At 36.2% G+C, this 14765-nt stretch overlaps 2 protein-coding genes across 3 annotated transcripts; one reads left to right on the top strand and one right to left on the bottom strand.

Annotated features, from left to right (window-relative positions):
• The first annotated feature begins 485 nt into the window (after window positions 1-485).
• LOC109169726 (CAP-Gly domain-containing linker protein 1) lies at window positions 486-2846 on the top strand. 2 transcript variants are annotated; one of them, XM_019318617.1, is made up of 6 exons: window positions 487-858; window positions 972-1083; window positions 1388-1461; window positions 1554-2059; window positions 2090-2096; window positions 2476-2846. In XM_019318617.1, the coding sequence occupies exons 1-6, from the start codon at window positions 652-654 to the stop codon at window positions 2602-2604; spliced, it is 1035 nt and encodes a 344-aa protein (XP_019174162.1). In that variant the 5' UTR covers window positions 487-651; the 3' UTR covers window positions 2605-2846. The 2 variants fall into 2 exon arrangements, with proteins under 2 accessions (XP_019174161.1, XP_019174162.1); XM_019318616.1 differs by having other exon boundaries at window positions 486-858; window positions 1554-2096.
• An 8505-nt stretch (window positions 2847-11351) lies between these two features.
• LOC109170520 (tubulin beta-1 chain) lies at window positions 11352-14595 on the bottom strand. Its single transcript, XM_019319673.1, has 3 exons — window positions 14007-14595; window positions 12295-12564; window positions 11352-12198 (listed from the first exon to the last, which is right to left on the bottom strand). The coding sequence occupies exons 1-3, from the start codon at window positions 14413-14415 to the stop codon at window positions 11522-11524; spliced, it is 1356 nt and encodes a 451-aa protein (XP_019175218.1). The 5' UTR covers window positions 14416-14595; the 3' UTR covers window positions 11352-11521.
• Window positions 14596-14765: the final 170 nt, after the last annotated feature.

Genomic DNA, 14765 nt, shown 5'->3' with positions numbered 1-14765 from the left:
CTCGGGTCAAGTCTGACCCATACGGGGTTGGTCAAGATCAGGATGTGTTCCTCGAGGTATACACAATAAAGACCGAACGGATACATAGTCGTGTACCAGAGTTATTCCCTATCAAAATTATTTTATTTAAAACTATTAAAATAATTTTTTTAAAAAATTATTAAGATAATCACAACATCAATAATGACATGATGAACAAATCAAATTTGAACATTTTCTAATCTAATTACATTTATTTTGAGTTAGATCACATAATTACATTTTTTTTTGTATAGTTTGGTGACTAACTTAAATATTTTTTTCATTATTGAATTAATTGAGTTTCTCTATATATAACCTATTATAGTATTAATTAATAATTATTTATATTGTGGGGACAACAAAAAATTATTTATATTGTATCAGGAAGGATAGTCGAGAGGATAGAGTTTGATTTATTTATAGAAAATGGTTATTATCCTTTGAAAAAAAAAAAAAAAAAAAAACAATTGAAGTTTTTTCTCTACCCGGTCGGCTCAGAAGTAGCGACTTAAAGCCGAACTCCAGGCTCCAGCAGCGTACCGTTGAGCATTACTTTTGAATTAAACGGTCTGATTTCCCAAACCTCCAGATTTTCTCTGTTTGCGTCTATATTTTCACTGAGTTGCATCGATGCCGAAACGAAATTCCTCTGAGAACGCTTCTTCGGATCGTGAAAAATGGAAGAAAGTGTTCAACGCCATGGCCCGCATGCTGCGGACGCAGCAGGTGCAGCTTGATTCCCTAGCCAAAGACCGGAAACTTCTTGAAGATAGAATCAAATTACAACACGAACGATGGGTTTCCGATGTGAACCTTTTCCAAGAACAAATTTATCAGGTAAATTTTGAGTCTTTTGGCGTTCAATTCAATTTTGATGGAATAAAGTTAGGGTTTTTGGTTTTTGTCAATTTGGGGGATTTATAGGGGTTGCCTACGAAATTCTTGTACAGCTGAAGAGGGAATTTACTGCGCAAGAGATCGAGCACATGGTTGAGGCCGCGAAATTGGATCTGGTTTTAGGTTTGAAAGAGCGAGAGGCTTATATGCATAAAGATAAATCTGGTTGGTGCTCTTTCAAATTTGTTTACTTTTTTCCAACTTTGATTTAGTAGTAGAAGTTTCTATGTTCCATATTTCCCAAACCTGTATAATTGAAGAAAGTGATGGAGAAATTCGATTAATGCTTCAAACTCTTTCATTCTAAGTTCTGACTGGGTAATTGCATCTCTGCAGTTGCAGTTTAAATAGTTCTTTGTGTTCTTGAGCTAAATGCCTAAATATGTCTTGATTAAATATGAATTTGTGAGGTATTTTTAGAATGTTTGCTTATTATCTTGACTTACCCTTTTCTGTTTACAAAATGCAGAAAAAGCAAATGGTGAGTTGGAGGATTTTATAGAATGTTTTGGCTTTCTCTCGCGCGAATGCTCCGAGGCAGAAGTATGTTGGTTTACATTTCATCTGTATTATATCCAGTCTGGTTGTGTTGTTCAAAGATTGTTTTAAAATTACAGTTTTGTTTGTTTTTGCAGGGTATATCAAGCTGTGCTGATAACAAGCTTGAGGAGAAGAAGAAGAAGTTGACATTGGAGAGTGAATTGAGGAGGCTGAAAGTTGAAAATCAACAGCTTTGTTCTAAGAAAAGCAGTGAGATTTCAGCTCTTGTGGCAGAAAAGGGTTTCATCTGGAACCAATATAACAAACTGGAGAACGACATGACTGAACAGTTGAAACGAAAACGAGCTGAGCTCGAGAAAGCAAATGACAAGATCGAGGCACTTCTGAGGAATGTTGAGGAGCTGCAAACTTCCAACACCGGGAAGGATAATGAAATCGAAGTGTTAAAGAAACACATTGTCAAACTGGAAGCTGCATCAGTCAAACGAAACGATGAAATCTCCAGTCTTTCCCGGGAGCTAGAGGCGTTAAAGAAGTGCAAAAGTGATCCCGCAACGCCTACACTACGTCGCTGCAGAACAAGATCAGCCTCCTTGCCAAGAGACAAAACGAAGGGAATGAATAGGAAGTCTGTGACAGCAAGAAAAGCTTCAGAGCATTCACCAGCCCTTGAAAAGGTCTTCCTACTTTAATTTTGTATTGCTTGTTTTCATGTCTAATGAAACTTCAGTCTCTCTGGCCTGTGGGTTGCATCCTAATTATATCAGTGTTGCAAAAAACCCGCCTAGGCACTGTTTAATCGCCGTCTAGGCGCTAGGCGCTGGCCGGCCGCCTAGCGTATCACCATAATCAGTGGCCTAGCGTATCACCATAATCAGTGGTCTTAGGCGGCTGGCCGACTAGGCCGCCTCCTCCTAGGCACCAATTAGGTCGCCTAGTCGGCTGATTAGCTATTGTTCCCTTTATTTTTTAAATAGGTTATTTCACTCAAAACGATATCGTTTTAAGCGAAATTACCCTAAATTGTTCAAACTGATTAAGATCAAACATTGTCAGGGACGTGGGAACTCGAAGAGGAAACAATTGGCTGTAATCACCATCTCAGATACACCAAAACTGTTCACATCTTCATTTAAAATACCTAAATTGAAGAACTCATCCTCATCCTCCCCTCAGATTGTATAACATCCCTAGAAATGGACTTCTTTCAGGGATTTATGCATTTGTTTTCTCTCTTGCTTCTTTAGTCTAACATCCAAAATGTATCATTATCATGATTCTTTTGTCTTAGTCATGTAAGCAACTCTAACTTGAGTTAAGGGCGTGTTTGTGGATAGCATATGTACTGAGAGACAGTGGCGGAGCAAACATTCGATTTGAATGATTGATGTCAATGTAATAATTTAATGTTATTCTCTTTCATTTTACATAGTGTGTCAACTACGGAGTATTTAATTTTTTTTATATGTTAGTATTTTTGAAATAATTTTAGTTTTTTAACATATGCAATAAATTTTAGGAATAAGGTTCAAATTGGCCACTGAAACGTAACCTGAAAGTGCAATTAAGCCACTGAACACTCCAAAAATGTGCAATTTCACCTGATAGCAGGTTACCCTCAATTTTAGCAGGTTATCTGCTTACGTGGCAGCTGATTTGGCATTTTTAATAAATTTTAATAATAACTTTTTATTAAAAAAATTTAAAAAATAAAAATAAAAACGACTTTATTTTGTTTTTTATTTAATGTTTTTCAATTTTTTATAAAATTTATTATTAAAATTAATTATTAAAAATTATTAAAAATGCCAACTAAACTGCCACGTAAGCAGGTAACCTGCTAAAATTGATAGTAACCTGCTATCCGGTAAAATTGCATACGTTTGGAGAGTTCAGTGGCCTAATTGCACATTTTTTAAGTGTTCAATGACTTAATTGCATTTTTTTTTTCGTTCAGTGGCCTAATTGCATTTTCAGGTTACGTTCAGTGGCCAATTTGAACCTTATTCCAATTTAGGAATATAAATAATTCCCTGCTTAGTTCCCTGCTAGGGATAGTTCCCTTTTTACACAATAATTTTTCGCCATGTAATCGAAGAATTGCATGGAATACGATAATTACTTATGTAGCTGGTGTCTTGTGGTGATCAAACATATATTAACGCGTAAAGCTTTAACCGTACAAGTTTGATAGTTAATCCATAATCATTGAATAGGATCTCTAATACGGAATCTTATATTTAATTGTGATTTTCTTAATACTAACTCACCCAGTTTATTATATACCAATTTAACCCTAAAAGTTTACTTTAATGGGTGATTCTAATGAATATGTAATTCTAATAGAAAAATGGTATTCACCTATCTTCAATTTATTACTCCTAATATTTACCCTACGGCCTACGAAATCAATGAATAGAATGTAGTATCACTCATTCAATTACACCATGCTTTTAAGAATTGTTACATTTAAAAAAAATCAACATTTATAACTTCGTTTTTTGTTTAGATGGAAACTTAATAGTGTGCACAGTATAAATCATGTTTATGTATATTGTGTAATAACATGCAAACCACCCACATATAAAGCATGTAAACGGTAAACCACATTAGGAATCTTGTAAAACGGCGAGCTGGAACAAAAAGTGTTAATTAACAAGAATCAAACTCAAAAATATTGCTCCATTCACCCGCTACCTCTTTTGGTACACAGAATTTAAACTTCATCTCTAGTCTCTAGCAAATTAAAATTGAAAACATCACCTAGCTTTACCAAATGCAATAGATATAGTTCAAATATGTGATGAACATTATTCAAATTTAAATTTAAATTAATATACAATGGATAAACAAATTTATTCATCAATGTGCAGGGGAAATGAAACATGAGTCACGCACACAAGCAAAAACCAAACACTAGCTAGAAATTTGCCAATGAAAAATCAGAACTGCGAGGAAGCAACAAATCAGAATACCCAATCTTGCCTTCCTCAATATTTTCCAATCTTTCTGCAATAACCCTATCCCTAGCCTTCAATATAGCGTTGGCCTTCAAAGCTTCCAAAGCAGGCATGTAAGGCACCAGCTCTTCTCTCCCCATTTCATCAATATCTCTATTCCACCAAAGCACATTCACGCTCTCGTGCGCCGCCGCCGCCACACCATTATTGCTTTTGCTCTCCAGAAGCCACTTCCTCTCCTCCTCCAGAGCATTAATTTCCTGCACGGCCGGATGAGACGGCTGCGGCGGTTTGGAACCGCCGCACCACGGCGTCGAAGCTGGGGTGGCCGAAGGTGAAGACTTTTCCTTTAGGGGAAAACACGACGACCGCCACCTGCGCGCCGCAGAGGACCGAGAGCTCGCCGGCCTTCTTGAAGATTCCGGACCGGCGTTTCGAGAAGGTCACTTGCCGGCTGGCGTGGTTGTCGATCATCTTGATGGCGATCTTCTGCCGGCTGGCGTGGTTGTCGATCATCTTGATGGCGATCTTCTGCCGGCCTCGCGTCTCCTTCTTCCTTATCAACATCTTTTGGCCATACATTTTTGGAGCAGTATGGGAATCTTGCCAAGTGATTATTGCTTATTTATGGATATCCAACTTGATATATAAAGGAAAGTCATAATTTCATGCTTTGATTAAGCTCATTTTGTTTCTTTACCTTCCTTTTTTGTTTTCCTTTGTACTTTGTAGTTAAGCTCCACAATACATGAGGAAGGAAATCACAGATTATGGCATTACTAAGTTTATTCTGCCATTGTTAAACATAATTAAATTAAGTATTGGTTTATTTGCATTCAAAAAAAAAGTATTGGTTTATTTAGGATAAGTTTTATCTCTATAACATTTAAGAATATAATATTAGTGTTAATTATCTGGATTTATAAAAAATCAAATGACTTATGTAATAACAATAATTCCTCAAAAAAAATATGTAAGAACAATAAAAAGATGGAAAATGTTATATGTACTCCCATGAAGTATAAACTCTCGCCACGTGTACCAATGAATTCAAATGAATAAAGAAAAATAATGGTCCACTTTGTTATTTAAACCAATCAAATAATAACACTTCAGCAGGGAGTATAAAATGGAGTAGAAAGCTAGAGTACATGTAGTATTACTTAAAAAAAAAAATTGATATCAATCAAAGAGGACAATTTAAATTCAAGAATACATTGAATGCTTTCTCATTGCTAAAAATTAGGAGAAAATGTCGTGCGAGTTTGACCCAAGCCTAAGGATAGGCTACTAATCTCCCTACTAAGATTGGACTCTTAATTACATAATTACACCATAACTAACGCAAGTCATTGTTGGCAAATGGACCATCATTTGTATTGTATGGAGACCGGAGTATTAATGTATTAGACATATTCCATAAATCAACGTGCTATAAATAAATAATTCTATCTTTATCTTTATTTACTTAGCTTCTTCCTATAAAATACACATATTTAACGTTTATATATACTTTCTACGCATTCGTGAATTGACAAGATTTGTTTGTGATATTGTAAAGACTTAATTTTATTTTTGATCCTATATTTATAAGTGTTAGTTCGCTTTTAGTTTTTTTTTTTTTTTTTTTTATCAGAATATTTATATTTGGTCTTAGTATTATTGTGGCATAACTATTTTTTGTCATTCGTTAGCAAAATTGTTGAAATATCGTTAAATAAAAAGGTATTTTGATTATTTTTATATAGAGTGAGTTGACCTTACTATATTTTTATTTTTTTTATAAAAAAAATCGTAATTGAAGAAAGATAATCTTATAAGATTCTTTTTTCTTGTCAAACACTTTGTGCTCAGATGGTACCTCTGTGGCTCTTTTTTAAGAAAGGTTTTGAGATGACGCTCTTTTCCATCAAATTTACTCTGTTGTGATCGGCATTGATAAATGATTCTTTGTAAATGTGTCTACTATACATTAAAATTTTAAATGTGGGAGACGAAGCCACCGGTAGTTGAGTTTTTTTTTTTTTTTTTTAATAATTTTAAAGTTCTAATTTTAATTAATTATTTTATTTAAAATTATTTTAAAAATTAGTAACCGCTCTTTCAAGTAAAACATGTCATTTTGGGTTTAATTGCATCATTTTGTGTTGTTCAGGGACTTAATTTCTATGTTTTTTAGTTTGATGATCTAATTGTAATTTGATGTGCAATTGAGTTGCCTATTTGACCCTTATTTCAAAAAAAAAAAAAAAGAAGAAGAAGAAGAAGAAGAAGAAGAAGATGCTTATAAATCCGAGCAAATTCATTTTGGTAGTTTGATTCGAAGTTCTTATTCTTCCATGCCCTTTGAGAATTTAAGAAAAATTGTCCAAATCTTTTGATAATTCAAAAATAATTATAAATACTAAAATATAATTTTATTTTATTTTTTTTAAAAAAAGCTTTGAAAAAAGAAAAAAGGGTCAAATAAGCCCCTTAACATTTTGCTAAAAGTTAATTAGCTCCACGAATTTTTAAAAAGTTCAATTGAACACATGAACACACGATTTTTAGTCCGACCCTATTAACACATCAAAGTAAGGGCACCATACTCTAAACTTAACATTCCTATAAACGTTGACCCAGGAGGACAACAACATGGCACCAAACAGAAGACAATCAAGGACTCCAGAACCCGCCACACACGACCCCCTGACCCAAACTCTGCAACAACTAACACGAGTCGCTCAGGCACTAAGCGACGTGGCTCTTTGCAACAACAGGTCCCCACCACCTCCGTCAAACGCAAACTCAGACGTCGCCCGACAAGTTTCAAATCATCGACCACCCACGTTCTCAGGAGAAGAAGATCCCGTAATCCTGGAAGAATGGATCCGGGCGCTCGACAAAATCCTGGGGTTAGTAGAATGCCCAGAAGAACGTCGCGTAGAGATAGCCTCGTTCTACTTCGGACACGAGACAGACCTTTGGTGGGTATTTAACATTTTTATCTTAAAAAAATAATGGGAGAACAAAATTATAGAACTGAAACGGAGTAAATTTCATTTGGCTTTTGATTTATGATGATTGCTTTTATAACATTACATAAGATTTGTATAAAATTCATGACTATATACACACAAATTTGAAGTGAATGATTTTGTATAATAAGATAAATATTACATACGATTATTACAAATTCATAAACTTTGTGATGATTGATTTTATATATTAAGATGAACAATGTATATGATTTGTGTAGAATTCATAAATATAGACACAAATTTGATATAATTTGAGGTGTTTGATTCTATATACTAAGATGAACACTACATACGATTTGTAGTTTTGTACATTCATGACTATATACACACATTTGATAAAATTCAAGGTGACTGATTTTATATAATAAGACAAACATTAAATACAATTTGCACAACATTCATGAATATATACAAACAAATTTCATTAAAGTTTGTGATGATTGATTTTATATATTAAGATTAGCATTATATATAATTTGTATAGAAATAATGTATATACACAGACAAATTTAATAAAATTTGAGGTGATTGATTTTATATTATAAGATAAACATTATATTACATACTATTTGTACATAATTCATGAATATATACCCACAAATTTATAAAATTTGAGGTGATTAATTTTATATAATAAGATGAACACATGATTTATACATAATTCATATATATATATATATATATATATATATATATATATATATATATATATATATATATAATTTGATAAAAAAATTTAGGTAATTAATCTTATATAATAAAATTGGCCTCATATACATTTTGTATAGAATTCTTAAATATATACACATAAATTTTACGTTGTATAAAAATTAAGATAAATGATTTTATATACTCTATCTGTTCCATTTTATGTGTTATATTTACTATTTAGTATTTATTGTTTAAATTAACCTTTTTTCTTTGTTTATTTGTATTAATATTTTTTACTTATTTTTAAATTTGATTTTTTGTGTTCAATAATACTTTTAGTGTAATTTTTAAATATATAAATTTTGTATACTAATAGGGTAAATACCAGCCAAGGTCCTTCGAGTTCGGTGGTTTCGCCATCTATAGTCCCTAACTTTTGTAATTCCAGCCATGGTCCTCTGAGTTGCGAAATCTAACCTGCAGCCATCCTCCTGTTATTTTTTTCCGTCTAAGCCGTCTAAAGCAAGGATAAAATTGTCATTTGCCTTTCATAATTCGTTTTAATGGCATTGCGTGCCTTATCTGTAGTTCTTCACCATCTCGTTATCATTTCACCGGAATTTTCTGTTGAAGTCCGGCGAAGAGCCTGTTGGGTGAGAATGACGACTTGATTCATACCCCAATTCTCTCCTCCTCCTCCTCTTAATGCATTCAATTCTAATAAATCTTCTAATTTTTGGATTTGTGTTCTTTTAATTTGACGGTAAACCCTAAATTAGCTCTATGGATTTAAAAAAAAAAAAATCTCTGTTATTCAATTGTTACGATAGAGTTGAAATCTGTGATGCATTTATTCTCCGAAGTTACAATTGCAGGTTTGGAGGGCCATCATTTTCTGCCTCCTTCGCCACCTTGTGGGCATTGTTACAATTTGATTGGGAGCCCAATCTCTGGTGAATAGATGAAAACAAAAATCAATCTGTCTACACGTTTGGCTCTGATTTTGTGTTCGTGTGGTGGGTTGATGACTGAAAACAAAAACTCGTTTCTCTGGTGAGCTGGAACACCCTAACGGTGCACAACGCCGGCATCCTAATCCGCCGTCGTAGTCCGTCCACCGTCTGCTCTCTGTAATATGCCAGTCTGTGAAAAAAAAAACCAAAAATTTGGTCTGCAAAAAACACATCTTGCTGATTTGAAAAGAGATGTAAAATCTCTAGTCTCTGTAACTCTCCAAACCCGCTTGGGATTTCGTCGGTCAATAGTTAAAAATCACTAACCAGATATGCGATTCCCATCTACCGGTTCTTCAGTAGAAAGTGACTCCTCTATACTGTGAGCTCCGAGACCTCTGCCCTCTCCGGCTCTTCTTCACCTTTTGCGGCTGAGGCAGCGGCTGCGGCTGGTGTTTCTCTACCCTTGCGGCTGAGGCTGGTGTTGCTCTACCCTTGCGACTGAGGCTTCGCCCCGGTTCAATTCACCCTTGTTTATCAGGAATAGTTGTCGCGTCACGAACACTGGGCGAGTCGCCCTCCCATTCTCGTAACAGTCATCGTTCTTTCTCCCAGCCTTGAGGATCTCAAAATTTAAGGAAAACATGTCGCGACCGCGCATGGAGCAGGTGTCTTCCACATCGGCATTGCCGGATACCTTGGCATTCGTCTACGACGAGCTCGTCGTCCCAGATTCATCGGCTCTGGTTTGGGACTTAATTTGTGCTTTTTAATTTCTAAATGTTTTATTTTATGCTTCTAAAAACAAATGTTTTATTTTATGTCAAATGACAATTTTATCCTTGCTTTAGACGGCTTAGACAGAAAAAATTAACGGAAGGATGGCAGCAGGTTAGATTTCGCAACTCGGAGGACCATGGCTGGAATTACGAAAGTTAAGGACTATAAGTGGCGAAACCACCAAACTCAAGGGACCTTGGCTGGTATTTACTCTATACTAATACTAAACTTAATATTATTAAAAATTGAATTAAAAATAACTTCAATCAGGCTCTGTTAACCGAAAGAGAGGGAAAGAGTATATAATAAGTAATAAGATGAACATTACATTTATTTTTTTTTTCTACTAAACAAACAAACTATAGACTATAGTAGTGTATGTCTACATTGGAGAACGTGGAGATGAGATCAAAGGAGTTTGAACCAACCAGACTGAACTGAAGGTTGATAATTTATGAGGACAAGTAGTATCAGCAGCAGCAATGCCAAACGTAAAGGAGTAGTAGTAGTAGTGTCGTCATTATCAGCTGTAGTCATGGACTGGTAAAACGGCCTGGAATAATGTCCCGTTGGAGCCGGAGAGAACCAGCGGTTGCTAACCATCAAGAAGTGCACTAAGAAGATGGCAAACAAAGGGAGCAAGAAACGTAGTATGAAATTGGTCTTGGCCTGCTGCTTCTTGTCTGACTCAGAATCACTTCCCATGTACATCCAAAACAGCACCGAACCCAGGAAAACCATCAAACCCAAAGGCGGTGGTGAGATTGAACCACCCACGGGCCCCTGCAGGCTTAGTCCTCTGCTTTCTCTCGCAAACCATCCCATTTTTTAATTTTCTCTTAGCTTATATTAGTTTGTAGAATGCTATAGCCTTGTGGGTCACCTAATATATAAATATGGTGGTGAACCGACTTTGCTTTCGGATTTTTTTTTTTTTTTTTTTTTTTTTTTGGGGGGTCTGAATTCTGAAATGGCCGGCATGCATTGATATTTAGTATTTGTTTGAGAAATCCAGAAAAAATAATGTTAAAATAATATTCCTATCAAATTAGTTCTATACACGAGTAGCTGATTGCCATATATACTCAGTCGGTCTTATCCTGCTAACATCAACCACCATATGTCAAGACAGATGGCGAGCATGCAAGGCCAAACAATACTTGTGCTGCGTGCACGCTCAGTGTTTTTTGTCTCGAGCAACCTCCCAATAATTGTAGATTTTTATGGGTTTTTTTTATAGGCTATGCAAGAGGGAGAAGAAAAAAAAAAACTAAATGTATTACGAGGCGGGTGCAGTAATTTGTGCAAGTTTCCTCCTTTTCTTCTAAAAGTGGATCCACCCAAAACCATATTTACAAAGAAAAAAATCTAATAAATTTTTTGTCATTTTTCATTAGATAAGAAGTAAAAACCAATTCCTAGTATTTTCTTCCTTACAAACTGAGCATAAATCATTATTCAGGTGGCTTAAAGTTGAATTGCTCCATTCTATTCCCCGGAACCCAGATGTACACTTCATACGAGTACACGCCCCTACTATTATGATGAGGTCATCGTAAATTTGATTGAAAGTGCAATGATAAACTATATTTTAGAAAGCCAGCCAAAAATATTCTTAAGAGACACGTTTAAGCACAACAAACAATCATACCATCAAGTTCAGGAAGATGAGATAAGAAAAACAAAGAAAAGAAGCAGCACTCAGTGAATTAAAGACTTGTGGATGCAGCAGCAATTAGTCTTCATATTCTTCATCGCCCTCATTGTTGTACTCTTCCTCGTCATCTGCAGTGGCATCTTGGTATTGCTGGTACTCAGCCACCAAATCATTCATATTGCTCTCTGCCTCTGTAAACTCCATCTCGTCCATCCCTTCCCCTGTGTACCAGTGCAAGAAAGCCTTGCGCCTAAACATAGCTGTAAATTGCTCGCTTACCCTTCTAAACATCTCTTGAATTGATGTGGAATTTCCAACAAATGTTGACGACATCTTCAAGCCGGTTGGTGGAATGTCACACACGCTTGACTTCACGTTGTTGGGGATCCACTCCACGAAGTAGGATGAGTTCTTGTTCTGGATGTTGATCATCTGTTCATCCACCTCCTTTGTGCTCATTTTCCCTCTGAACATGGCGGAGGCTGTCAGGTAGCGTCCATGGCGAGGATCGGCAGCACACATCATGTTCTTTGCATCCCATATTTGTTGAGTAAGTTCCGGGACAGTGAGAGAGATGTATTGCTGTGACCCACGAGAGGTGAGCGGTGCAAATCCCACCATGAAGAAATGAAGACGTGGGAAAGGAATCAAATTCACAGCCAGCTTCCGAAGGTCTGAGTTCAGCTGCCCAGGGAATCTCAAGCAGCACGTAACTCCACTCATAGTTGCAGAGATCAAATGGTTGAGGTCGCCAACTGCCACACAAAAAAAAAAAAAAAAACATTATAATTCGCTACAAATTAAACCTTCTGAAATGTTCCTCGTTAGTGAATAGACAGGGATGTACTCACAGCTTGGAGTGCTGAGTTTCAAGGTCCTGAAACAAATATCATACAGTGCTTCGTTGTCAAGGACCATGCATTCATCTGCATTCTCCACTAATTGATGAACAGAGAGTGTGGCATTATATGGCTCTACAACTGTGTCCGAGACCTTTGGCGATGGGAAAACAGAGAATGTGAGCATCATTCTATCAGGATACTCCTCCCTTATCTTTGAAATCAAGAGAGTTCCCATGCCAGAACCAGTACCGCCTCCAAGTGAGTGACAAACCTGAAATCCTGCCATGATACAACAAGTGGTATAAATTAAAGCATAATGAATTTTCTCATATCTTGTATTAAAATGGTCTTCTTATAGAATTGTCATGCAGCCACATAAAAATTTCAAAGCAATGAATACAACATTCAATGACAACTGTTTGCATAGAAAATAAAATTTCTGTTCATAATTTCAAGCAATTTTAGCCCATAAAGCATTTAGTAACAGTATATTCCAAGCATTTGAAAAAAAGAAGAGCAAGAGAAGGCAATAGTAGAAAGGAAGGTAGGTCCTTGTGACTTCAAATGTATCTCAAATAAGACAGACAGACACATTTATGAATGGTGTCACAATGAGGTGGATGAAGCATGGAATTGTTTCACCATAAATCTAACCCACCAAACAAAGAAAACTAGATGGCACCATTAATATAATATTTCACTGCATGCCAATCACAAGTACAGTCTTCAAAAAGTAGGAACTTGAAAAAAAAGGTAAACAATTTTATCTTTGTGCCTCTCCATCAGGACCACCAAGGTCATTCATCCATTTAAAGATTAATTCCACTTTTCCATAAAGTGACATAATCATGTTGGCGATTGATGAACACTGGCGTGAACTTTGAGACACCACTCAATCATGCAAACATAAAAGTTACACATACCATCTACATATAGTTTTCACCAAAATAGAACACAAATAGAAAATACTTCCTTCCAGATCTACACAATTTCACTAGAACTATCTTTCTTCTAGTACTCAATTGCTTTCTGAGCGTATTTTGTATGTTTGGCATTTCAACACAGGGATAAGCATCAAAGGATTCACAGCAAATTTTAATAAAATATATAATCTAGCTAAATAAGCCACACAAAGACAGCTAAAATCAGAATAAAAATGGTTATGTACTTATGAGAGAAAAATAATAGTACAAGACAAATTACTACCGTTTAATCATTAAGTTGTCGGCCAATTAACCATGAAAACCTCTAAACTGCAATTACAAGCATATGACAATTAGAGCCAAACAGGTTGACATTTTGGATTAAACCAATAATACCGGTTTCTCTAGACAAGTATCTTCTCTCATAGGAGTCTGCTGTGACTCTTGTGAGTGGATTAAAATCAATCTCCTCCATCAACTACAGGCAGTCTTATTACAAAATGGGAAATGCTTAGCTTGTTAGGCAAACCAAACACCACTGGAAATCGAAACAGAAGGTATTCAAATGCATAACGGCTGCAAAAGGAATGACAGATAGCACGAAATTCACAGCGCAAAGGATCCAAACAACAATGGCATACAGATACCTACTTTTCTAGCTCCTGGCGTGTGCCAAAATTTGAAAACACCGCATCAATCACGCAATCCATACACGATACATCAAGCAACAAAAAATACATATGCATCATATAAGGAACTAAGAGAGAAATCCAGACGGAAAGAGAAGCGAAGATAAACCTTGCAAACAGTCACAATTCTCAGCTTCCTTCCGAACAACATCGAGAACGGCGTCGATCAACTCAGCGCCTTCGGTGTAATGACCTTTGGCCCAGTTATTTCCGGCACCAGACTGTCCAAACACGAAGTTATCGGGCCTGAAGATCTGTCCAAACGGCCCCGATCTGATACTGTCCATGGTACCTGGCTCGAGATCCATAAGGACGGCGCGAGGGACGTAACGGCCGCCAGAAGCCTCGTTGAAATAAACATTGATGCGCTCGAGGTGGAGATCGGCGGAGCCGCTTCCTTCGTCGCCCTTGTAACGGCCGGTAGGATCAATGCCATGCTCATCACAGATAACCTCCCAGAATTTGGAGCCAATTTGGTTGCCGCACTGGCCTCCCTGAATATGTAAGATCTCTCTCATTTTTCCCCCTGATACCTAGCTAGGTTTTGTTTAATGGTGAGGGAAAGTGAGAGAGAGATAGGGATATTCTGTTTGAGAATGGAGAGAGGATGAGATATTTGAGCAGTTGTCGAGGATAGTGGATGGTAACAGCGAGGAGTTGGAATGACGCATGTGAATTGGATGTAGTGACAGCCGGGATGAATACGGACAGCATAACTGCCCGGATAATTTTATTGCTTGTTTTCTAAGGCCTTGTTTGGTTCGATAATTTATGTTTAACAAATATATTAATTCCTTCACCAATTATTATTATTAAACTTACATGGCGTTTGGTTGGGGAGGGAGAATTACGTAGAAAAAGGAATTGC

Source organism: Ipomoea nil, unplaced genomic scaffold, assembly GCF_001879475.1.
Source record: "Ipomoea nil cultivar Tokyo-kokei standard unplaced genomic scaffold, Asagao_1.1 scaffold3321, whole genome shotgun sequence".
NCBI classification, from domain to species: domain Eukaryota; kingdom Viridiplantae; phylum Streptophyta; class Magnoliopsida; order Solanales; family Convolvulaceae; genus Ipomoea; species Ipomoea nil.
The sequence above is the reverse complement of the archived record's forward strand: the minus strand, read 5'-3'. Positions and strand labels throughout refer to the sequence as shown.

What these genes read in the sequence shown, in the direction of transcription:
- LOC109170520 (XM_019319673.1), bottom strand. Translation starts at nt 14,415, where the DNA reads ATGAGAGAGATCTTACATATTCAGGGAGGCCAGTGCGGCAACCAAATT. An exon ending in GAATTGTGACTGTTTGCAAG is followed by an intron (nt 12,565 to 14,006) that starts GTTTATCTTCGC and finishes GTATCATGGCAG; the next exon opens with GATTTCAGGTTTGTCACTCA. An exon ending in GAAACTCAGCACTCCAAGCT is followed by an intron (nt 12,199 to 12,294) that starts GTGAGTACATCC and finishes TTTGTGTGGCAG; the next exon opens with TTGGCGACCTCAACCATTTG.
- LOC109169726 (XM_019318616.1), top strand. Translation starts at nt 652, where the DNA reads ATGCCGAAACGAAATTCCTCTGAGAACGCTTCTTCGGATCGTGAAAAA. An exon ending in TCCAAGAACAAATTTATCAG is followed by an intron (nt 859 to 971) that starts GTAAATTTTGAG and finishes ATTCTTGTACAG; the next exon opens with CTGAAGAGGGAATTTACTGC. An exon ending in ATTCACCAGCCCTTGAAAAG is followed by an intron (nt 2,097 to 2,475) that starts GTCTTCCTACTT and finishes AAACATTGTCAG; the next exon opens with GGACGTGGGAACTCGAAGAG.